Raw genomic sequence first — 25,924 nt, 5'->3', positions numbered from 1 at the left:
TTGCTTGATGGTCTTAGTTTAGGGATATATTTGCTGTGTGCAAGGTCCATTACAAAACCATGCTGTACTCTTCCATCTCTGACCCAGGTTCTAACAAACAATTGGATAATGAAAGAGGAAAAGCCCCGGCCTGCCAGGTGATAGCAGAATGCCCTTGTTGGAGAAAATCTGGATTTCTAAGATTCTTTCAGTGGCAACTGGTAGAATCCAGGATTAGTTGAGTAGGCTCTCCATATAGCTTAGTGTCCACAGGAATCTGGATCAACTTTAGAATGGTTTGAACACCCTCTTTTTATGGGGTAAACAAAAAATAGAATTGGATTGTATTATTCTTCCAATTTGGTACAAAGTAAGACCTGATAGAGCCAAGGTATGGACAAAGAAGCCTGTGAAGGATTTTCAAATGGTCCTAAGCTTGTGAATGAGTGAGCAGGCAGCAGAGCTAAGAAAACCATTTGGAAGGCCTTTGCCAATGTAGTCCAGAAGAGCTGAAAGGCCAAGTCTTATCCGGATCACTGGCTCTGTCTCCCATGAGGGCTGAGTATATTCCCTTGTTCCTGTGTTCATGCAGCAAAGGTTTTACCAGGATGATCAGTTAGATTATATGGGAAGCTGAAAAGTACCAGCAGCGCACACAGCTGTAAAATCAGCACAATGTTACCTGTAGCAGAAAAGTGCAAGAAAAGCACTTTCTAGCCTCAAATCTTTGGCACAACCCCAGTTTGGTAAAGACGAAGCAAGTCAAGGGTGGCAGGTTGAATTTCTGCTCTGTTTTGCAATGGGAGTTGGATATTTAGCAATATACAATGACCAAAGCAGGAGTTGCCTCCTCCAAGGGTGGCTAACACATCTAAGGGGTCCCTTCTGCTTTTCACCAAGTGGGAGAGTAAATTGAGACCAGCAGGTTGAGGTGGGAGGTTACCAAGGATACCAAATGGCCCTGCCACATCTCTAGCTGCTCTTAGTACAGCCATGTCAAGACGCCATTTTACATGTGTCACCTTCACTTGACAAATGAAATTCAGAGAGGTTGTGCTGCTCCAGGACCCAAGGTTGTTGCCCAGCCAGAGCGGGTCACAGATCCACTTTCAGAACCAGTGCTCCTCTTCAGACATCCTCCCTCAGTCTGCCAAACACTGCCCCAGGCTCCAGGGCTGAGTCAACAGTCTGCAGTCAGAGTCCAAGTTCCCAGTTCAGACATTTGGTGCCCCACAGAACCTTGTACGGGTCCCTGGTCTTCTTTGAGCCTGAATTTACTAATTTGTAAAATGAGGCCTAGGACATTATGTGGATGGGACATGAGGCTCGTTTTCTCATGTATAAAATTGGTTTCCAAACTCTGGTCTGGAAGCCTCACTTGCTTCTAGTTTGCATTCCTGGGCTGTAGGAGTCCGTCTGACCCCAGTTCTAGTCCTCACTTCTTGTCCTTGGCATCATAGCCAAGTACCTTTGTTGCCAACTCACTATCGGGTCCTCAGGCCCTTCCACCAACCCAAATTATAGATGGGGCTGCTTTCTCCAGCCTGACTGCCTTGATGGTCAGTCCAGTCCCTCTAGGGCCCTGGCCCACAGATGAGTCTCCTAGCTGGAGGATCCCATGGGGTCCAGAGACCTCTGGAAGTGCCTGGGGTTCAGAGATGTCACAGAGCCTTTGCACCCACTGGCCTGGGGTGCCTGAAGAGGATTGTCCCTCTGGGGAATGCCCTGGGGCTCACACTAGTGGGCTGCACACTCTTTCCATGCCACCCACACCTCCTCACTCCCTTAGAGGGAAGGAGATGAGGGCCCTGTCTCCTCCTCCTCCTACAGGGACCCACTCCCAACCAGGGCCCACCTGCTAGCTGCTGCTACCCCTCACTGGAACTCCACAAAGACCTCTCCTGATAGACACACACAGAATAGACCTAACATGTGCTTTTCTTGCTTGGAGATGGGTTAGGCTCAGACCCTAAGTTTAGAACAGTGGCAAAGAGACCAGGCATTGGCTCAGAGTGACAGGGCTCCGTGGTTGTGTGACATGGGTCTCTTTCATGTGGCTGCTTCTGCTTCCTTATGTATAATAATAATAGTAGTGTTCACTGACACCCGTGAATCGGGTGCTGGGGCAATGCGTTAATGGGAATGGTGTAACTTGGTCTTCCTAAACACCCCAGAAGGGGTGGGCCCATTTCCCCATTTTACAGGTGCAGGAAACTGAGGCACATGGAGATTACAGAACTGTCCCAGGGCCTGACCGCGGCGGGGTTCAGTAGCATCTGGAAAATCACTTTAGCCCAGGCCTGGCTGAGGCACTGTAAATGGGCAGTTTTGTTAATAGTTTCCACATATTCTGGGCTGGTCTGTGTGGACCCTCTCAGTTTTCCAAGGGTTAGCACCTCGGACCCCGCCCTCCATTTCAGGGCAGCAGAAGGGGCTTCTCCCCCCTCAGCTGCTTGTTGGCTCCCGAGGGTCCTGTGGAGTGAGCGCAGGAGGCCCACGACCAGCAGGTGAGTCTCAGGCCAGAGGTTCCCTGGACGCGCCCCTACCCCCTGGCTCCCAGATCCCGCCTTCCCTTAGGAATAAGTGCATCTGTGGGCAGAGGACCGCCGGTCGCACTGCAGCTGTGTGTTCTGTGAGTCACCAGCGATCACCTTGCAGAAACTCAGTTTTCTCATCTGGGAAATGGGGCTGTTGAAAGGAGACGCCACAGATCCTGGAGCGAACCGATCGCGCGGCGGCTCCCGCGCCCGGTGCTGGCCTCGGGACCCAGCAGCCCCGGCCCTGCGTGGCAGGCGGCCCAAGGGGCGGGCCGGGGGCGGGCGCGGGCGCGGGCGCGGGGCGGGCTGGCGGCGGCCGGGCCAGGCGGCGGCGCTCTCCCGCGTCACAGCGCCGGGCGGCGGCGGGGAGATGCGGCTGCTGGCACTGGCGGCGGCCGCGCTGCTGGCGCGGGCTCCGGCCCCGGGTAAGCGCGGCGGGGCCAGGCGGGAGCGGGAAGGGTGGGGGCCGGGCGGCCGCGCCGGGGAGGCCGGGGCTCCGGGCCTGGTGGGGAGGCCCCGCCACCTCCGGGCGCGGGCGGGGGGCGGCGCTGTCACTGTCGCCAGCGCGCTCCGGTGGGCTCGCCGAGGGTCTGGCGGGCGCAGCGGCGCCTCCCCAAGGTTCAGAGGACGCCTCCCGTGAGCGCGGTCCCCGTCCCGACCTCGCCTGGGGCTGGGTACTCTCGCAGCAGCCGAGATCTTCCCAGCGGCAGGCCCCGAGGGGAGATGCAGCAGGAGCGCAGCCCAAGTTGGTGGTTCGCTTTCCTTTTTTCCACGGCAGTCAGGACACACAACTCTTGGCAGGTTCCTCGGAGCAGCAACTTCCCTTTCACTCTCTTCGGAGAGTTACTCCGAAGACAAGTCAGGAGCGGCTGGATCTGCCTTGGCCAGGAGGTGGGGAACGGGGACTTGATCGTGGGCCTTTTGAGGTGACCAGGCCTGGTGAGAGGGGCATCCACGGCTGGATGCAGCGATGCCTCTCCACCAGCACCCTGCTTTGAGGACAACTTCTTGGTCCACACTAATGGCTTTCATTCGGGTTTTACTGCTCCCACTTGTAAGTGTCTTAAGAATTTTCCCTCTTTATTCCCCAGAACGCTGTCTGGCTGCCTCAGGGCAGCAGGGGCCGTACTGGCTGGAATAATAGTAATAACACAGGTATCGATGGTCACTTTCCCTGGGTGCCTATCTGGGCCTATCTCATTTAATTACAACACTTCCAAGTAATAATGACTACAACACGTTTATATATCCAAGTATTAAAAAAAAACATGAACTTGGTTAATCTCACCAATAACCTCTGAAGGAGGTGCTATTATTATCCCTATTTTATAGATGAGGAAACTGAGGCTCAGGCCCATGAACGGACTTGCCTTAATTCAGTAGGCTTGTAAGTGGTGGAGCTGGGATTTGAACCCAGGAAGCCTGGCTCTGGGCTCTGTCAATAACCACTAAACTGTGTTGCCATTGTTTTGAAAATTAGGAAACTGATGCTCAGAAGTCATTTTCCAAGAGTGATCTGGCTACCAAGTGTAGAGCTGGCATTTGAGCCAGCATTAATCCATAGATCCCAGTCTGAGGAGGAGGCACTTGGATAACAGTGGGAAGAAATCCATCCACTGTCCCCCAGCTATGAGTGCAGCCAGGCTCCCAGTGAACCTGAAATCCTTGCTGCGGGAAATGTACCTTTTCCCAGTTGTCACTGTCTCGGCTGGAAAAATGATGAGAAGTTTGCCTTGGACTGGTGGGCAGGGCCAGTTCTCGTGGTCTCTGTGGAGTAGCCAGCAGCCAGTGGTCCTTCCTCTCCCAGGCTCCATGACCACCTTCTAATTGCAGGAGCTGTCAGAGTGGGTGTCCCAGAGATTGTCTTTTGCTGGGGATCAAGGGCATTCTCACATTTCCAGAGCCCTCGGGAGCCTTGAGAGCTGGAATTCAGGAGCCTTTAGAGTCTGCCCTGGCTGTGCCCATGGTCAGCCCTGGAGAATGATAAGATCTCCTGCTTGTGGGACACTCACTGTGTGCCACCCACTTTTCTAAGTGCTTCATTCATGACTCCTCACCACGATCCTGCTGGGAGGGGCTGGCAGACCCATTTTATACATAAGTACAGCTTCTTAACTGCTGTACTTTTCTGCCTCTCCATTTTGGGACTGAGCAGGACCCTAGTGGTCACCTGGTCCCATGTCTCATTTTACAGGAAAGAAAACTGACAGACAATATATTTACGATAGCAAATCTGTAGGCTTGAGAGGTGGCTGAGCTGTCTTTGAAGCAAGATGGCCTAGGTTCGAATTCCAGCTCTGCCACTTACTATGTGAGCTTGAACAAGGGCTTAGCCTCTCTGTACCTCAGTCCTCTTGTCTATAAAATGGGAACAAACAGAGTATCAGGATAAATTGAGAAAATACATCTAAAGGGCATAGAGTTTGTACCCGGCAGGTATTAGCCTCTATCATTGGGCAAGGTGATATTTTTATCCTGGATGGAGCTATTTTCAGGTGATAGGCTAATGTGAGTGAATCAGTCCATGGGCTAGGTCTGGCATCACCTCTGCTTAGTGCTCAGTAAATACTGGCTCCTGGTGCCAAAGACTGTTAAGTAATATAACTGTATTTCTTTCAGAGATTTAGCTGTATGAATTCAGACTATCCTTTTAATAAGAAAGCTCACTGCTGCTGATCAGTACTGACAGTTTGCATTCCTTATAAACTTAGAGGCTCTGGTCTCCCTGAAGTGAGCAGGTGCAGTTTCTTCAGGCAGAGAGGAAGTGGGAGGCACAGAGCTACGAGCACATCCGTGGCCTGCTCAGAACCGAGGGACTGTGCCCACCTCTGCATCCCAGATGAGGCTGCTGCCTTGTTCTGTTAGTTGTCCTTACTCCCTCACCTGGAAGTGGCCATCTCCCACTTCACAGTGAGTAGGTTGTTCTATTCAGCTACAACGGTGTCCTAGGCTGTTTTCAGAGTGGTGTTAGTCCTTTTCATGACATTATTCAAATATAAGCAAGGGGGTTAGACACCTTAACTTTTATCCACAGGAATTTGAGATTCGTCTACAAACGTAACCAGCTACATCGCTTGTGGGATCCAGTGTCAAATGAAAATGTGGGCCTCCTTGTTAAAATGTATTAAAATTTCAAGATAGCAACAGCAGAGATTAAACCATGTTGGGGTGTGAGGCCTTCCAACCATGGGGTCCTGTGTGCCTGCAGGTCGTGGGCCCACGAAGCCCACTGTACTCACAGGACAGTGTGCATGTCACTTTCTATTGCTCCCACCTCCTCAGTCTCAGGGCATGCAAACTCTATCTGTATTTTAAAGGTGCTTTTGCATTGGAGCCTATGCTTACTGTGAAAGGCATCCTTTTCCCATTTTTCGGATGAGGAAGCTGAAACTCCAGGAGGCTCACACCTAACAGAATCAGGTTTCCGGCCTGGTTCTGTCAGATGCCAGCCCCTGGCTCTCTACCCAGCCCCACCAAGCCACTGCTTCTGTGTCTCATCGTTTCTCTGCAACTACCAGAGAAGGCCTGGGACCATAAACATCCAGTGCTTAGCCCATGTGGTGCCCAGGACTACCAAGTCCCAGAGCATGTGCTTGTTGGAGACATGGGATTTGCTGCAGCAGGAATCCTGTCCCTCTGTTTGTATCAGTCTCTTCCCTATCAGTTTTGTTATATTCTTCCTTCAAAAAGTGGCCTTGGGGAACCTGACTGGGGTAGGGAATGCCTTCTGAGGATCATGTGTTGGCAAGGGTGGCTGTTGGGCCACAGTGGAGTACAGTTCACCAGGATGAACTGACCTTTCCATTTCCAGCCTGTACAGGGTCCCTCTTGCCTCACAACATTTGCAGAGGTGGGGCTCCCTCCTTGGAAATCATTCCTTGTTGCTGCCTTGAACTTTATTTCATTAGCTGCAAGTGAGTCTTTAGCTCAAGCTCACATCCCCAGAGTCCCTTCCCCTGACCCCGAAGTCTAGATCAGGATCTTGCCATGATTTTCTTAAACCCTGCACTTTTCTCTGTGGCATGTGACACTGTAGTTATATTCTCCCGTCTTTTCCCCAATGAGTGGCTGCCTTACCCACTGGACTGTCCACTGCACAAGGTCAGGAATGTTGTTTTCTTCTTCACAACATGCCTGCTGCATGAGGCTTAAGCTGGAGGAAGCAGGAACTGTGAGTGGAGAGGTACAACAGGGAGGGGGACGATGGGTCTCCCTCCCACCTCAATTCTCCGCAACACAGGGTCACAAAACAAGAAATTAATTTCTTCTTCGGGCCTGAGTGACTTTGGCAGTCCTTCCTAGGCCAGGAGAGGGAGGATCTGCCCTGCCTGGCTGCTCCATCATCTACCTGGTGGAGGAGGGGGCGAGTGACACCATCAGGTCCTGCCCCTCTGACAAGCTGGGCATGCATGGACTGTCATTCAGACTGAGATCCAGAGGGAAGAGCCTGGGCTCCCGGGGGCCCTGTACCCTGTCTCCTGCCTCTGGACACTGCTGCACCTGCTTCCCCTTGTCCTGTCCTCTGATTGCCATTGGTGTTCCCTCTGCTGAGCCCTATGGTCCTGATGACTGCGGGGGAAGATAACGGACTACCTCTCTCTTAGTATTGAAATAAACACCCAACTGGCTCACATTTGCCAGCCCCTGGGTGCCCTAACTGCATTCCCTCTCCTCCCTCCTGCTTTGCCCCATCTCACAGTTGCCTGGATACATGTGCCACCTTTGTTGGGTTTAAGGCAGGGCTGGGGAAGAGAAGAATGTTACTCAAGGCACCCAGCTTTGCTGAGAAGGCTTGTCACAGGCACAGGGACCCCACAACCTGAATAGCTTGTGTCCTCCAGCAAAGCTTTCAGACTTGGTGGGGGCCTGTGGCCATCAGAGTTCTAACCACACCACCCACCTCCTGGTGCTGAAGGTGCAGGTAGAGGGCTGGAATGAAGCTTGCTGTGAACAGGGCTGGATTAGTGTGCTTACGCTGTCATAACAGAGTACCATAGGCTGGGGTACTTACACAACAGAAACGTCACATTTTGGAGTCTGGAAATCCAATCAAGGTGCTGGCAGGGTTGGTTTCTCCTGAGGCCTCTCTTCTTGGCTTGGAGATGCCGCCTTCTCCCTGTGTCTTCACAGGGTCTTCCCTCTGTGGTGTTTGTGTTCTTATCTCCTCTTCTTATAAAGACCATTGATACTAGATTAGGGCCCAGCTTAATGACTTTATTTTAATTTAATTACTCCTTTAAAGACCCTATCTGCAAATACAGTCCCATTCTTAGGTCCTGGGGCTAAGGCTTCAACATATGAATTTTGGGAGGACACAATTCAACCCATAACAAAGGTCTTTGCACTTTGGTAGAAGAAACAGAAGTTCGTGCCATTTGTAAGAGAATATGGGGCAAAATGAAGGCAGGGAGGTGCGCCTATAGAAAAAGAGGGTTCATCCTGGAAGGCTAGAGAATAGTCCTTTCCCTTTCCTGGGATCCCCTGACCCCGTCCTGAGCCACAGAAGTGGAAGGGTTACTAGCTTGCCTCCAGGAAGAAATCTGGCCTCCCATGGGGACTGGAGCACTTGGCACATCCTTCTGGTTTCAGTCACTATAAATAATCCCTCTTCCATGTAGCATTAATAGGAGGAGCCTGGGGCGTGGGGTCCCGGCTGCACTCTCATCCCACCCATCTTGTTTCAATTTCCTGCCTTCCTCAGCTCTCCTGGCCTCCACTGGGAAGCTCTTGAGGGCGGGGTGGGGCTGGACTTCAGTTCTGGAAGCCAGCTGCTGCATCGTTGCTGCTCTCTCTGGCTGCCCAACCCCGGCAGCTGTTGGAGCTGGGTCAGCCAGTGTCCCCCAGCTGCTGCATTCCTCACCAGGGAGCTCCTGCCGTGGGAGCTGTGTGGACTTCACACAGGGCTTCAGCAGTGAGGAAGAAATGTCTTCTGACTAATTTAACATGGCCCATGGGCCAGGTGCCTGCCAGGTGGGCGAGATGCAGGGGGAATTGTGGGGCCAATTCCTCTTCATTTGCCTTGCAGGAGGGGCTTCTGATGACAGCGGGATTGCTACCAGAGTGGGTCCCTCCTTTGGCTACACATTAGTCTGCAGCCCTAAGTATCTCCCGCATCACTGTAGACATAGAAGACCTCATACCCATCCAGCGGAGAGTCCAGCTGAGCCTTAACCCTTTTTCTTCTGAGCTCACTTCCGTATATATCAAAGACTTTGGTGTTTTAATCCCTGGGGACCTGTGAATGGAACGTTGTATGACAAAAGGGACTTTATGGGTGTGATGAAGTCAAGGCTCATGGAATTACCCTTGAATATCCTGTGGGCTAGTGCTTGTCTTCTGAGAGATGAGAAAGAAAATTAAGGAAAAATGATCCTGAAATCATCTGTCTTGAGGTGTTCAGTTATTAAATCAATAGTGGAAACTGTATAGGAGGAAGACCTGTTGCCTGGATTTTTACAATGAAGAATAGTTTGTATCTACCATCCCTCCCCCAGCCCACCGCAGGGCCACCTGCTTGCTGCTCCACAGCCTCCTTGTCAAATGTTCAGATCTTGCTTGATCTGTTTTTCCACTTTCCTCCTTGCTTCCCTGCAGCACTGCCCAGGGGTCAAAGGTTTTGGTGGCTGTGACATCTGGGGCCCAAGCCCTCTTCTGTTACCAGATGGTGGCATTTTGGGACTGAAAGCTGTGCTTTGGGATGACCACGGGGACACCTGCTTGTGTGGGGGGGTGGAGGCGAATGGCTTCCTGGAGTGATACATGGGGCAGTACAGGGGTGGGGACATGGAACCTGGTGAGAAGACAGCCCTGACTTGGCAGAAAGAGGTTCCAGGCATCCTGTGCAAAGCATCTTTTCTCGGGCCCTGCCTGCCAGAGGGCTGTGCTGTGAGCACCGGGCAGCCTGGTCGCACTGGGCAGCCCAGGGTGCACCATGAATCGTGGCTCCTGGGAGAAGACTTCAGCAGTCGGCCTCTCTGAGGTCTACTGGTCTGGGTGGTGGAGTGGGCGCTGGGGTGGCTCCATCACAGGTCAGCTCAGGGGCAGAACAGTGGCTGGGAGTGGGCAGCCCTCGGGCTGGTTTTAACTAAGGAACCAAAGGACAGGAAGTTGTGGATGGGGCCTGGAATTCCAAAGTGTCTTTTGGGTTGTTGGGAGAGTCTCTCATCCCTCCTCTTCCTGGGGTTTAATCATTCTTTATTCTTGCTCTTCAACTCTGAGACGATGGATCCTACAAATAGGAAACCAAGCAACCCCTGTTGTCCCAGCTCACATCCGACCTTACTACTCATCTGCCCTGGGTACAGTTGAAATAGCGGAGTCAGGGAAAGGGGCCCAGCTTCCTGGTGGACAGGCCACCAGAGAGAGGGCCCTACCCTGCCCTGCTTCAGGGCGGCTCCCCACCCACAGCACAGCTGACATCAGGCCAGGGACAAAACTGATAAAAGTAGGCCTTGGGGAGGGGCAGGGGCCGGGTGGTAAGGTGTGGGGAGTGGTGGGGGGTTGGATGTGGGCTAGACATTTTTAAGAAATTCCAAAAATCTAAATCTTTTACATGAAATTTGAATTTTAAACGTCAGCAACTAATTACAAAATTTTGAAAAATACTTCTGGGTCAGGAGGTCATTGTTTAGCATCCCACATGGACAGGGTGGTCCCATAGATGAGACAGTGGGGGCCCACAGAGGCTCACCCCCAGAAGAACACCTCCTCTGGAGAGGTGAGGGGCCGCCTGCTTCTCTGGCCAGGCAGAGCACCAGGATGCCCAGTGCGTGGAGGCATTTCCTGGCTCCTAGACTGTGGACTGCCCACAGGGGGACTTGGGGCCCTCCTCATCCTCTCTTCTCCCCTTTTTCTCTGCAGAGGTCTGTGCGGCCCTCAATGTCACTGTGTCCCCGGGGCCTGTGGTTGACTACCTGGAGGGGGAGAATGCCACTCTCCTCTGCCACGTCTCCCAGAAAAGGCGGAAGGACAGCTTGCTGGCCGTGCGCTGGTTCTTTGCACACTCCTCCGACTCCCAGGAGGCCTTGATGGTGAAGATGACCAAGCTCCGGGTGGTGCAGTACTATGGGAATTTCAGCCGCAGTGCCAAACGGCGGAGGCTGCGCCTGCTGGAGGAGCAGCGGGGGGCGCTCTACAGGCTCTCCGTCTTGACACTGCAGCCCTCCGACCAAGGGCATTACATCTGCAGAGTCCAGGAAATCAGCAGGCACAGGAACAAGTGGACGGCCTGGTCCAATGGCTCCTCAGCCACGGAAATGAGAGGTGAGGGTCTTGGTCTCCCTGGGTAGAGGTGGTGGTGGGGCAGGCCAGTAGGCCCCCCTTTGCAGCCACCACCCAGGGGCTCCCGGGTTGGCTGTGTTGCACTAGAACATATCTTGTGGGCCTCTGTTGGTCACAGACATGAGTCATGCCATGGGGTGAGGGTAGATCTTTACCTGGACACTGGCTAATGTGCTGTGTAGACACAGAAGTGAGAACAGAAAGGACCAAGTGCCTGCCCCAACATGGCCCAGCCCAACCTCTGGGCAAAGCCTCTTATGTGTCTGAAGTTGGACTGCTGTGTGCTGTCAAAGGTAAACAAAGCTGGACCCTGATCAAAGGGGTCAGGGCAGATTTTATTCAGCAGTAGCTATTGCAGTAGAGAAGAGAGCCTGGCATGAACTGGACTCAACTCTGATTTGTGCAGACATGACTGGTTGTTTTAAAAGGAGAATGAGTGAGTGGGGGTGAGTGGGGACTCAGTAGAGTCAAAGAAGTGTGAAAATTGCAAAAAGCAGTAGGGAGAGGTTTGGCTTATGTGGAGCCATCTGGGTTTGCTAACATGCTTATCGAAGTTTGAAGTTTGGTTTCTACCTTCCCACAGAGATGGGGAGATGGGGGTTCCAGGTGTTGGCTGGAACAAGCAGTAAATGCTTTTGGCAGCCTTGAGTTTTCTCAGGCAGGCACTTTCAGGAGGTCATCGTAGGCATAGGCATGTGGCCTTGAGCCATTAGAAACTATGTTAGTGTTTGTTGGAGTCTTTAGGCCAAGACTGAGGCTTAGTCGAGAAGGGGCTCTGAGGAGCCCGGCTGGAGTTTGGCTAAGGAGAGCATGTTTGTCAGTGCTCAGCCTCCCACCCAGGTCTGTGCAGGCTTGATGGCTTTGGCTGGGGGGTGCCGGGCACCCATGGAGGAGGCACACGTTGGGAGGTCTTGCTGTGAGTCGTCAGGCCTGGGAGCAGGGCAGGCTGGTTGCCCAGTGGAACTGATCCAAACTTAGGCAACAGCTCGCCAAGAAATTCATGAGGAAGTGGGCAGAGGACCAGGGGTAGCCCTCCCTTCCTGAAGACAGATAGGAGGGATGGACAGCATTTCTGCAACATCTCAGCTACCAAGTGCCATATTTTGGGGTTGTCATTTTTTTATCACCAATGTTTCTATTCAGGAAGACACCTCTCACAATTTTAGTAAGACTTCCTATTGTGCACTAAATTTTGCCTTTGATTGCTTTGAAATTGAATTTAGTTTGGCACAAGATCAAGAGGATCACAAAGTACAGCTGATAGTCTCAAATACAAAAAAGGGTCTAATTTTATTGTACACATATAACAAAATACTCAAGTCCTTAGTGATGTTGTTTTGACAAGCCTTTTTAAAGGACAAAACTTAGTTGTGGAAAGTATTTTTAATGTCCTATATGAATAAGGGACATAGAGTAAAATAATTTATATACAGAGTCTTTACAGTAGTTCAATTTTACTTGTCTTTGGAGTTTGCTTGTTGTAATGTTTATAAGTACAGAATGAGGTATTAAATAGAATGTGCAATTTTTCTCCTTAAGCAAATTAATTCAAGAAAACCAATGACTATTGGCTTATTATTTTCACATAGAAAACAAGACATCAGATCATCAAGGGCTGGGCCAAGAACCCACTGCAAATACCACTTGGCTGTGAAACACAAGATCTTTTATATATACAAGATATATACATACATATATATATACACACATATATATACACACAAGATATATATATATACACACACACACATATGATACGTGTGTATGTGTGAATTGTGTTGTTTTTGGTCTTTGTGTCACAGTGTATTCTGGAGTCACAGACGAAATATCTTGGCAGTGATGACATTCTGCCAAATAAAACATATAAAAGCTTTGCTACCTTCAAGTAAGCAGAGTCATCTAGCTTGTTGGTTAACGTGAATCTCATTGCAGTGAGTGAAGCTGGGTTCAGTCTAGAACATTTGTTTGGGAACTTGCTCCAAAAACATGAGGTAGTTTTTAACACTTCACTGGAAATAAGAATCTTTCCCCACTTCTTCTCTTGCTCCCCCACTTTCCTGCCCTGGTCCTCTGGTTTCTCTTCCTTCCCCTCCTCAGCTCCCCTTCCCTTCACTCCCCGCCTCTTTTCTTCTTCGTCTTTCCTCTCTGTCTGTCACTCTTTCTCTCTCTGCCTCTCCCTCTTTCTCTCTCTTTCTGTCTCTCTCTCTCTCTGTCTCTTGGTATATCTCTCTCTGTCTCTCCCCCCGTCTCTCTCTCTTTCTCTGTCTCTTCCTCCCTCTGTGTCTCTTTGTCTCTCTCTGTCTCTCTGTTTCTGTCTGTCTTTCTATCTCTTTCCCTCTCTGTCTCTCTCTCTCTCTCTCTCTGTCTCTCTGTCTCTCCCTCTCTCTCTCTGTCTCTTTCTCCTTCTGTCTTTCTCTTTGTCTTTTGGTCTCTCTCTGTCTCTCTCTGTCTTTCCATCTCTCTCTGTCTCTCTCTCCCTCTGTGTCTGTCTCTCTCTGTATCTCTGTCTCTCTCTCTCTCTCTGTCTCCCTCTCTCTGTGTCTCTCTCCCTCTGTATCTCTCTGTCTCTCTCTGTCTCTCTGTGTCTCTGTCTCCCTCTGTGTCTCTCTGTCTCTCTCCCTCTGTGTCTTTCTCTCACTGTTTCTCTGTCTTTCCTTCTCTCTCTCTCTGTGTCTCTCTCTCTTTGTATCTCTGTCTCTTTCTCTCTCCGTGTGTGTCTCTGTCCCTCTCTCTCTCTGTATCTCTCTCTCTCTGTATCTCTCTATCTCTCTGTGTGTGTCTCTCTCTCTGTATCTCTCTATCTCTCTATGTCTCTCCACTTCTCTCGCCCACTCCCCTCTGACCTCTCACCCAGAAGTGGTTCTACCCTCTCAGCGGAGCTCAGCCTCCCTTGCCATGTCTGCTCCATCTCAGCTCCTGGGCAGGGCCATGATTTGCTGATGGAAAGATTCAAAACGTTAGGAAGCAGTGACCATATCTTCTAGAACATTCTATTTAGGCTTCCAGGGGACTGTTCCAAGGCAGTTAAGGAAAAGCAACCCCAAGCAAATGGCCTGAAACCAGGCAGGCTGTTTGGGTTGGAGCTTGTCCGCCCCAGGCTGGGGCTGTGCAGAGCCTTGGCTGCCTGTTCTTCCTGGGCAGGGCCAGGAGAGGCGCATGGCTGCAGCCTCCCAGAGCACCTTTCCCGGTGTCCTGGGCCTTGCTCCTCTCCAACGGCCTTATTTTCCTAAATTTCCACCTCATGTTCATAGTTGTTGTTGTTGTTGAGACAGAGTCTCCTTGCTCTGTCACCCAGGCTGGAGTGCAGTGGTGTGATCTTGGCTCACTGCAGCCTTTGCCTCCTGGGTTCAAGCAATTTTCCTGTCTCAGTCTCCTGAGTAGCTGGGATTACAGCTATGCGCCACCACACCCAGCTCATTTTTGTATTTTTAGTAAAGGTAGGGTTTCTCCATGTTGGCCAGGCTGGTCTTGAACTTGTGACCTCAGGTGATCCACCCACCTCGGCCTCCCAAAGTGCTGAGATTACAGGTGTGAGCCACCTTAAATGGAAAACAAAAACACAGAACAACAAGGATGAGAAGTTCTGTGGTCCGTACCTTTGGGTTAGAATATCAAACAGGAGCTCTTGGGGGTTTGAGTGCCCCCGACCCCAGGCCCGTGGTCTCTCTTGTCTAACCTGCTCATGTCACCTCCCTCCTTTCAACAGGAGTCTCCAGCCATCCAGTGGAGAGGGGAGCTTTTCTTGGGATTTCCCTTGTAATACTACCTCACTCTTTGCCCTTCACCACAGACTTAACCATGGCCTCCTTCCTGCAGAGTTCTTGATGTGAGATAAAATTGCTTGTCTTTCACTGGAAACTCCCAGAAAGAAAGGCTGGTGCCTGGTCTCTCCTCATTTCCCTGTCATGAACACCTCGCCCAGCACATGGAGGGTGACCTGCGATGATATATTTAAAAAATAACTCCCAGTTCTGAGAAGAGCCATAGGAGTGTTGGCTCTTATTATCTGTCCTGATTTCCATATGTTGGTTGTTTTCTATTGCAAAAGTAATATAGTGTAATATAGTTCAATTATAGAAAACATGGAAAAATACTGAAAGGGTTTAAAGAAGAAAATAAAAATGACTTACCATATCTCTACTCAACTTAACATTTCAGTGCAAATCCTTCCTGTCATTTTATGCAAATTAAAATTTAAAACCTAATTTCAATCTTACTGTAAAGAGTGTTCTGTGACTGGCTTTTCTGATATTACTAAATAGTGTGCACATTTTCCCTTGTTAAATATGCCTCCAAAACATAATGTTAATGATGGAATAATGTTCCATCATGCAGATGGACCTCAATTTAGCTTCCTGCTTATTGTTACTGGACATTTGAAGCTGCTGTAAATCTTTGTCAATAAATCTCCATGAATATCCCTGACCTTAGCATAAAATCCTGGAAATAAGATTGCTGGGTCCAAAGATCTACCCAAATTAAAAATGGACACAATTTCAAGAAGTGAATTGACCTCTAAAATAGTTTACAAATTTATATTACCACCAGCATTGAAAATGCCTTTTCCACATGGATTGGTCTACATAAGAGTGTTGGTTAATTTTATGTGTTGACTTGACTAGGCTAAACGATGCCCAGATAGCAGGTAAAACATTATTTCTGGGTGTGTTCGTTCTATTTCTCTGGGATCCCAGACTAACACAATCATATACTTTTTGAGGATGATGATGATAACAATGAATGCCTGCAACAGTGCCTGGTACACAGTTGATCCTCAATAGATACTTGATGAATGAATAAAATGTTCTTTGTCAAGTGTCATTAGCACCTGTTGCTGTGGATGACTTTGAAGTAGGCGTGACTTGGTGGATGTAGTCACCCTCTCTGGGATGCCTTACCTCTCTTTCCCTTGACCTATTTCAATCATACATATTTTTTGGGGCTCCACATCCAGCTTTCATCTTCCATCAATGCCTTCTTTGGGCATGCCAGCCCATGGAGTGCTCTCCCACTGGCAACATCTTGTAGCTTCTGTTTTTAGCACTGTAGACACAACATTATGTGGTCATGCCGTTGTTTTTCAAGCTGCTGTGGCACAGTGATGATGTCAAAAATATTATACATAAAAGAGTTGGCCAGGCATGGTGGCTTACGCCTGTAATCCCAGCACTTTGGGAGGCCGAGGTGGGTGGATCACGAAGTCAAGAGTTCAAGACCAGCCTGGCCAACATGGTGAAACCCCATCTCTACAAAAATACAAAAATTAGCCAGGTGTGGTGGTGTGCACCTGTAATCCCAGCTACTCGGGAGGCTGAGATGAAGAATTGCTTAAACCCAGGAGGCAGAGGTTGCAGTGAGCTGAGATCGTGCCATTGCACTCCAGCCTGGGTGACAGAGCGAGACTCCATCTCACAAAAAAAAAAAAAAAAAAAAAAAAGAGTCAAACAATGCAAAAACTAAAATGTGCAAATATCTTTCTCCTACCCACTACCTAATATCCCCAGTTCCACTCCCATCCCCAGAGATAATCATTGTCAATAATTTGGTTTAGATCTTTCAAATCTCTTTCCTATTGACATTCATACACACACACAAACACACACACACACACGCAGACACACATGTATTTTAACAATAGTGCATGTATTGCTTTATAAGTTGTTGGTGATATTACATGTATTCTTTTGTAACTGGTATTATATAGTGAGATAATACCAAACTGTATCCAATCATTCCCGCAGTGATAGACACTTAGGAATCTTCCAGTGTTTCACCAACATAAACAGTGCTTCAGTGAAATCCTTGTACATCTTTCCAAGTGTATCCGTTAGTTAGATTCCTGGAAAGGGAATTGCTAGGCCTAAGGCTAAACATATTTAAAATTTTTGTAGACAATGCCAAAATGCTATCACTGAAAAGACTTTACAAATTTATACTCTGACCATCATTGCATATTTCCCTGAAGCCTCTTTAACAATCAATATTATTAATCTTTTCCATTATTTATCACAATTGGAAAAATATTTCATTGTTTTAATTTCGATTATTATATTCAATACAATACAGTGCAATTTAATTTCTGTTTTTGTATTCAATTATTAGCAAGGTTGAACATGGTTATTCATGGTTCATTTATTTATTCTGTGAATTTCCTGGCCATAACCTTAATAAATGGGTTGCTGTCTTTTTTATATATGTGTACGTGTGTGTGTAGATCTGATCATTAATTTTTTAGCTATTACATATGGTACAAAATTTTATTCCTGTTTGTTACTTTTCTTTCCACGTTGTTTATGTTTTCTTTTACCGTATAGATATTTCACATTTCTGGATATTTATGTAGTCAAATTTGATATTTTTTCCTTTGTGGCATTCTTTTCTAGTGGAATTTTTTATTGAAATGTAATTTACATTCAATACATTGTACATGGTACCTTGGTTTTGTATCGAATCTTGGAAAGGATTCCCTGCCCCAAGCTTATAAAAGTGTTTTCCATATTTTTCTTTAATATTTTTAGATGATTAAAAGAAAGCTTTACTCCTTTATCTCTTTGGAATCTGTTTTTTTATATAAGGTATATAGTAGCTAATTTATTTTTTCTTTACAAAAGGCTAAAATGTTATCCCTACACTGTCTGTTGAAGAGGTATTTTTCTAGCTTGAAATGTCACATTTTTCATAAGCTAAATCCCTATATTTAAATGAAAACTTTGTACACTTCACCAATATAGCACTATTCTAATTATTATAGAATAGGGCAAATATCCTCATTATTTTTTAAATTGTCTTAGCTATTCTTATACATTTAGTTTTTCTTTAAGATGGTCTTGAGGATCCACTTACCCAGTTTTGTAAAAATTACATTGGGGTATGATTGGGATTTCATTGGCTTCTTAGGTTACTTTGTTATGGGCATATTCATCTTAGACATCTTTATGATTTTAAATGTTCCTATCCAGGAACTTGTTGTATTCCTTCATGTAGTCAGGGGTTTTTTTTAAAATGTCTTCCAGTACAATTTTTTTTCACATGACTCTCGAACATTTTTATTATATTTACTTCTAGGTATTTTATAATTGTAATTAGGATATACCATCTCCTGCTATGCAGACACATGTATGTGAAGATTTTAAATCAGTATTGCTGGTATATAGAAAGTTTGACTTTTGTTGAGTTATATTTGGCAACATAATGAGTTAACTTATTATTTCAGATGTGGTGTTTCTCAGTTGCATTTCAATAGTATCTATGAATTAGTATCTCATTATTTTTCTAACCATATTGCATTGGCCAGTACTACCTGTACCCTTTCTGTATGACACTACTGTGAGTTTTAACCTGCTATTTCAGTTTTTATCTTGACCACATCTTCCATCTAGCCCATACAGCTACTCTTAGAGACTGTCAGTTGCCTTATTAAAAGCCAGCTTTGAGGCAACCATGGCTTTTTCATGATCCTTACTGGTTAACCTATCACAAAAACAACTGGGATTGCCCTGATAATATCTCTTAGGCATCTTTCCTTTTCTTTTTCCTTTTCCTTCCTTTTTCTTTTTCTTTTTCTTTTTCACGGAGTCTGGCTCTGTCTCCCAGACTGGAGTGCAGTGGCACGATCTTGGCTCACTGCAACTGCCTCCTCCTGGGTTCAAGCGATTCTCCTGCCTCAGCCTCTCAAGTAGCTGCGATTACAGGCACCAGCCACCACCCAGCTAATTTTTGTATTTTTAGTAGAGACACGGTTTTGCCATGTTGGCAAGGTTGGTCTCGAACTCCTGACCTCAGATGGTCCGCCTGCCTCGGCCTCCCAAAGTGTTGGGATTACAGGCATGAGCCACCGTGCCTGGCCTTCTTTTTTAATTTCTTAAAACCCTCATTTAAATATCCATTTCAGAAACCTGTCAGAGATAGATGAAAAGTCCACTAACTTATAGTTTTTATAACTTATTTGTCTCTCTCTTTTTTTTTTTTTTTTTTTTTTTTGAGCAAAACACTTGCATGCCTCTAGCCATGTGACTCCTTTTCTATTTTCCAGGTTTTCTTGCTTTTCCTTAACTGGAGTTTTTTCTGACCTGTGAATGGTCATCACTTAAGAAAGGTGAGGGGGTTCTTCTGTGAGGAGGGAAGGGATGGGAATGTCATGAGGGAACCCACTGTCTGCAGAAGGTCATTACTGGGAATACTCACCTGTCGGGATATTGAATAGTGTAAACCTGTGGATATTACTGGGGTGCTACAGCCATACTGTCATGAATGCTGATTAAAATCTCCCAGCTTGGGGATTGAAATTGTTTATCCATATTACAGTGGAGTCAAGTCTGTGATCACAACATTAGTCCATATCACTTAGACTTTGACTTACTTCTCTGAGTGGGAAAGAAAGGGGTGGAGGCACGGGGTGCTGGGGGATTGCCTACAACCTGCAGCCTGTGGCATTCACGCTGGACCCCTAAGATGGTTGCCCCTGACGAAGTCCAGCCCGTGAGTCACGTGCTTGCAAAATGCTTTATGAATGTCATAAAAATAAAAAATCAGAAGGAAAAATCCCAAGGCCAATCCAAATAACCAGCCCACCCTAATATTTGCAGTGGTCTCTGCTTTACTTTGCTGTATGTATTTTTCATTTTACCCAAAATCTGGGTATGTCCTCGAGTATTCATGTATGGTGATAAAAAAATAAGTACAAATTGTTTGAAAAAATATACACGAATAAATGAACTCCTGCAGGGACTTCTGAAAGAGTTTGGCTAAGATGTACACACTGTATTAATTTTGAGCAGGGCATAAGCTACCTTTATGTTTTGTTATGCAAATTGTTAAAATATAGTAGAGAATTGGGGATTTTGAAGCATCAGGAAGTATTAAATTGGGGTTTATCTGCAAACCAGGTATGTGGAAGATCTGAGGGTGGTGCTCCCGGGTGCACCAAGGGTTGTTGTCGTTGTCATGGGGCACAAAATGATACAACAGAAATGAAGAATGAAAGGGACAGAATCTCTGGAGAACAGTGGAGCCATGCCTGGCTTATTCACAGAATCTCATGCCAGATGAACTTGTTGATGTCGTTTTTATTACCCAATGGTAAAAGGAAAGGCAAAGAAAAAGACGCAGTTTCTCCAATTGCCTGTGCCATGTGATGATTTCACTGGGTGAGAAATCCTGCTTAGAGAGAAAATGGATTGAAAAGTCCTAAGTGACACATGGCATCAGAAACCCCTGGAGAGGTTTCTAGTGGAAATCATGAGGGTCAATGTTAGGTTTGATTTCCTTTGATTGTTTTATCAATAACATTGAAAAAGAAGCCCACATCACCCTAATGAACTTTCTAGAAAATGCAAAATTGGGAAATGTTCTTAACATCAGCGAGAAATCACACATAATAAAAATGATTCCAGAGTGGTAAGAAATATAGGCAGGAAATAACAAAATGAAATTCAATTTGAAAAACAGCACAGCAATACATGTGGGGAAAACAAATCTTAAGCATTGCTGGATGCTGCTGGGAGGCTCTCTCTGCGAAAGGATTCGGAGTGATAATAGCAGCGAATCAGCCGTGCATTTGCAACGTGAGACTGCATCTCAACAGCTGGTGTTGTTTCCATCCACATACAAATCGACCTGGAGCCCCTGAGAAGGAGGTGATTGTGTCATAGGTACTACACTGGTGAGACCCTAACTGGGACTACACAGTCAGCTTTGGGAACCTCATTTCCAGACAGACAGATTTAAGCTAGAGAAGAGAGGCAAATGTGATGAGGAAATGAGCAACCGCCTTCAGAGACAGGATCCATTCTATTGAGGAAGGTTTGCTCGGCTCAGTGAAGAAATAGCACCAGAAAATAGTAGTGATGATGTCCATCAGCGCTAGGTGAATTCATTTATCCCTTCACTCAGTGTGCATGTTATCAAACACCTACTGCGTGCCAGGCTGTTGCAATAATGGAGACCCAGAAACACATGGGTGGATCTGCCTATAGGGGTGGCAGACACACAAACACATGGGGTTTTGCAGTGTGAGTGCAGGGGACAGGATGCACACAGGGCACTGTGGGAACACACCGAAGGGTCCCTTAAGAGCTGAGGGAGAGGGCAATGTTGGAGATGACCTTGGTGGTTTATGTGGGGGCGGCATGGATGTCCAGAGGGACAGGCACTGCAGCTCATGCCAGGGCTTTGGGGACTCTGCATTAGGCCTGGAAGCTTACAAAGCATTCTAAGCCTTTTGAATGTTGGCTCCCTGGAGCATGGATCTGGGGGGAATCAGATTAGAGGAGGAGGAAGTGGGGTCTTTTGTAGTTGCACCAGCTTGAAATGATGGAGGACTAACTTTGGCAGTAGGAATGGGGAGACATTAAGAGGTCAGATGTGAAGTCTTTACTGATGGACTGGATGTGAATGATGGAGAGAGCTTTGGGATGACACCCAGGGGTCTAACTCTGTAAATATGTGTAGCAGCTTTTCACTCATTCATCACGAGCAGGCCAGATGCAGGTGTAGCCTCACTGCAGGTGAGACGTGATGAAGTGGAGTGCACAATAATGCCCTGCCCAGCCCCAAGGCTGGTGAGGAAGGCTGAGGCCTGAGGGCTGTGTGCCCAGCACTGTGGGGGCATAGCAAGGCTGAAGAGGGTGGCACAAGGAAAACGGGATGAGAATTGAGGGAGCATAAGCAGGGGGGTTGGGATGATTTCAACAGGGAGGTGCACTGCTCAGCCATGTCTCCCTCTCTCCAAGGGGTGGCTTATTTACATTGAGAGTGTCCAGGGCATACTGAATTGGAACTTGTTTCATACCTGGCAGGCATCATAGCCTAGTGTTGGGATTCCCAAATGCTCTTGGTTCTCGATGCCCTTAGGCCAGAGAAAAAAACAAAAACAAGAACACATGCAAACAAACAAAGACCAGTTAATAGTTTTGCTGAAGTAGTTGAGTCACAATTTTAGGTAAGTATTGAGATGCAGACAACTTGTTCTTGTCCTCTTCAGGGTAAACTCCAAGGTCACCTTTGAAATGAGATGACAATTTCATATTTTAGGGGGCCAAAATGTCTCATGTAAGTGAAAAATAATATATAGCTAGTTATGGTAAATATCTTTTCAAATAATGATACTTCCTGAAGAAAAGCACTTTGCTTTGCCCTGTGTTGCACAGACTGTGTCCACCCATGTCTGTCCTGCATGCTCAGTGCTGCTGGGCCATGTGCTGAGCCTCAGACCTGCCCTTGATAACTTCAGCTGCTGTCTTCCTGTTTCTCGCATGTCTAGGGCCTGATTGCCCCTCTACGCACCCTTGACCCTTTGTCCCCAAGTCTAAGACATTGTGGTTTGTGTTCTGTCCTTTTTTTTTTACCTTCCTTTGCTCCCTCAGCTTTGGGAGTCTCTCCACCTTTGTGCCTCCTCCATTGTGCTTGACATCCCATCACCTCTAGGCTTTTCTCCCTAGGGGACGGATCTGGCTTGGTGCCTCTGGAAGCACAGATTCTGTAGACTTGCTCAGCAGGAGGAGGCCCCCGGTGGGCATGGGGCAGGGCGAACCCTTAAGCTTGCTTGCTTCTTCAGGTGCTGCCTGGAGAGATTCCAAGATGAAGCATAAGTGTCCAAGGGGCTCCTGGTGAAAGATGGGCCCCAGCTGTAGCCCTGAGTGCCACGTGTCCTAAGGTTCCTGTGGAAAGCGTTGAGACAGGTTTGCAGGGCCATAGCCTGAGTGCACTTCCTGGGCATTCACCCCAGGGAGCGTGTGCTGCTGGTGTTCACAGGAGTGATGTAGTCATTAGCCTCCCTAAGAGGCTCCTGCTCTTAGGGAGGCCACAGCTTTGATCCCCAAGACCTCAAAAAACATGATCTTCGTCTGGGCACGGTGGCTCATGCCTGTAATCCCAGAACTTTGGGAGGTTGAGGTGGGTGGATCACGAGGTCAGGAGTTCAAGACCAGCCTGGCTAACATAGTGAAACCCCGTGTCTACTAAAAATATAAAAATTAGCCGGGCATGGTGGCGGGAGACTGTAATCCCAGCTACTCGGCAGGCTGAGGCAGGAGAATCACTTGGACCTGGGAGGCAGAAGTTGCAGTGAGCTGAGATCGTGTCATTGTACTCCAGCTTGGGCAACAAGAGCAAAACTCCGTCTCAAAACACACACACACACACACACACACACACACACACACACACACACACACGGTCTTCAATGGCTTTTCAACCCAATCCTACAACCCACAGATTCAGAAGCAGTCTAACCTTCTGAGCCAAAATAAATCTTCCTGCTTTTAGATGGAGTGGTCTTTATCAGCAGTGAAAATGCTAATAATAGAAGCAATTTGCAAGGGATGTCTCCTGCAGTTTAATCGTAATTCACTCTAAACCCACATAGTGTATTTTAACAAGCCAAATTGTTATTTGACTTAACATTATGTAAGTAAGGTTTAATGTGGAGACTGGACAAAGCAAATGGAAAAAACTGTTTGTCACCCTAAAAGTATGTGGGGGCAAAGATGAAATTATAATATGGTTTCTCATCTGACTGTTTAACCCCAAAGTGTGAGAGGAAATTTAATGATTAGATCTGAAGTTACTACCACAGGGAACTGATACTGCAAGTTTTAGTGGAAGAAATTAACGAAATAATTCCTTTTTCTCGGGAGACATGGAACAGATAATTAGGAATGAGATTTACTAAACATTTAGGGCTTCTGCTTAATTAAGCAAACACACATCATGGTGTTTAAAGTGTCAACAGGTCCAGACACTCAAAGGAATCAAATTGACAACCAGAGTGTAATTTAAACACCACTTTAAACAATTCTTCATCGTACCTACCCTCATTCCAACTGCCATGGTCTTGGAAGAGTTTAGATTAAAAACTTAATCTCACAAACATGCATGAAGCCCCAGTTTATGAGCCTGTCATCACTGTGCCTTTCCCAAAGAGAGGTACAGATGGAGATGTTTGATGCCTGCCCTCCTGGGGCCCCAGCCTCATAACATAGGGGAGAAGCCATGGTGTAGATGTGGTTATAGATTTAATAGACGTTATGGAGGTAGCAAACAGAAAGAGTGTGAAAGGGCCAGACGAGGGGGTGAGGCTGACATGGGAGTAAGGGAGATGAGGACACATTGCTGGACCATGGGAGAAGATCACATGGAGGATGTGGGACTTCGCTTGGGGCACAGGAGAGCTTCAGCAGACAGCCCTGGGCTGTGCTGTTTCAGTAGAGACGACAGCCTGCTCAAAAGTGTTGCAAGAGGCCAGAGAGGCATGCAAAAGTAACTCAATGGACTTAGATGCATGTTTGCAATTGTTGGGGGACAGGGGTGGGCAGCAACAAGAGGAATGGTTGGAAAGATGGACCCAGCTGGGGACCTTGGTACCAAGGACCCTGCCGGGGCCTTCCGAAATGCACCCTCACATGTTATGTGGTGCATGTACACAGAAGGGGCCCAATGATGACTTTTTAGATGGAGGAGTGAATGAGTGATCCAAGCTCTTTTTCTCTGGAGACGTGGCAGAGAAAATGGCAACTAGGAGTGGAAGGTAGTAGCAAGTGGATATATAGCCCTATCCTGGACTTGTGTGTGTAAAGGACCAGTGACCAAGCCCTAGGTTTCAGTATTTCCTAGCTTCTCATTGGGGACATAAAGATAGCCTTTGTGCTCTGTAGCTCCTTCACTTTCAGAATGTGGACTTCTTTTCTGACCACCTTGCCATGGGAAGTCTATTTCATTTTTTTTGTTTGCCCTTTTGCTTGGTTTGCTGGAATTTGTCTCGGACTGAATGTGGTAGGAAAGGGCGGCATAAGCTAGACAAAGCTGGAGTTTCATTGTTTCTCATCGGCTGCTGCCTGCAGGTCACTCAGAGGTCCTACTGACATATATGGCTTTATTTGAGCCCCAGGGGAGACTGCCTTTGACCTAAGTCTTGGAGAGGCAAGGGAGAAAGGAAGCAATAGGCCAGCGCCTGAGAGCAGAAACAGAGAAGGTCTCTGTGTCTCCCTGGGGCTGCAGTTGCACGCCCCCCCACCCCCTGCCCCTGAGAATGTTGATCCAGTTATAAACAGCAAGGACACAGCTACATTTTAAGAGCTGTTTCCTTGGGAACCATCTCATCCATTGTTGAATATGAAGGGAGAGTGAACTGAATACATTGAATTTGAATTTGGGACAAAGGTGTTGGCTCATCTTTGTTTTACTTAAGGATCTTTTCTTCTGCATACTTCACATCACCATCCTCTTCCAGCCCCTTTACATTTTCCTCTCCTATTAAAACCTGTGTAAGATGCTGCCTGAGGGACCTGGAGCAGGGTGGTACTTGCTCTCTCCTGGTGCAAATTAGCAAGGCCTACTTGCCAGGGATCAGGCTCCTTAACTTCTTCCGCTTCCTTTCAGCTTGAGGGAACTTAAGAATCATCTTCTGTTTAAGAAGAATCACCTTCTGGTTAGGAATCATCTTTGGACTTTCTGCTTCCATTCTGTAGGAAACTAAACTCCCAGAGGCCATAAAATAAATCATGACAGACACAAAGCCTGCAACTCCAAGGCCAGAATTTTGTGGAGAAGTTAGCCTCTGCAGCCAGGTGTGCTGGCGCATCCCCACTGCTTCTGAGGCTCCAGGGGAAGGACTGTTGCTGGGCAGGGTGGGACCCCCTGACCCTGGCCCCTCTCCTAGCTTTCCGGAAAGTAACGATGTCATAGTCCTGGTAAGGTGTACTTACCCCACTGTATCACGTTCATTTCATTCATTCATTAAGAGTAACTATGACGGCCGGGCACCGTGGCTCATGCCTGTAATCCCAGCACTTTGGGAGGCCGAGGTGGGCGGATCGCGAGGTCAGGAGATCAAGACTATCCTGGCTAACATGGTGAAACCCCGTCTCTACTAAAAATACAAAAAATTAGCTGGGCGTTATGGCAGGCACCTGTAGTCCCAGCTACTTGGGAGGCTGAGGCAGGAGGACGGCGTGAACCCGGGAAGAGGAGCTTGCAGCGAACCTAGATCTTGCCACTGCACTCCAGCCTGGGCGACGAAGCAAGACTCCATCTCAAAAAAAAAAAAAAAAAAAAAAAAAAGAGTAACTATGACTTGAACTATGGGCCAAGAAGGATTCTAGAAAGTGAAGAAAACAGACACAGATAATGAA

General features: G+C 47.5%; 1 protein-coding gene across 8 annotated transcripts in view; it reads left to right on the top strand.

Moving 5' to 3' along the window:
* The first annotated feature begins 2,848 nt into the window (after positions 1-2,848).
* VSTM4 (V-set and transmembrane domain containing 4) overlaps positions 2,849-25,924 on the top strand; it is a 112,391-nt gene continuing 89,315 nt past the window's right edge. For 7 of the 8 annotated variants that reach the window (XR_008537385.2, XM_054659550.2, XM_054659551.2 and 4 more), the window contains exons 1-2: positions 2,849-2,941; positions 10,377-10,778. Coding sequence is in view for 7 of the 8 variants with exons in the window: in XM_054659550.2 (XP_054515525.1) it covers positions 2,887-2,941; positions 10,377-10,778 (457 nt within the window). In the remaining variant the exon portion in view is untranslated. Of the gene's footprint in view, positions 2,942-10,376; positions 10,779-14,502; positions 17,333-25,924 lie in introns of those variants that run through there. The other variant, XM_003317953.6, reaches the window with a different exon arrangement.

The sequence above is a fragment of the Pan troglodytes genome, chromosome 8 (assembly GCF_028858775.2).
Source record: "Pan troglodytes isolate AG18354 chromosome 8, NHGRI_mPanTro3-v2.0_pri, whole genome shotgun sequence".
NCBI classification, from domain to species: Eukaryota; Metazoa; Chordata; class Mammalia; order Primates; family Hominidae; genus Pan; species Pan troglodytes.
The sequence above is the reverse complement of the archived record's forward strand: the minus strand, read 5'-3'. Positions and strand labels throughout refer to the sequence as shown.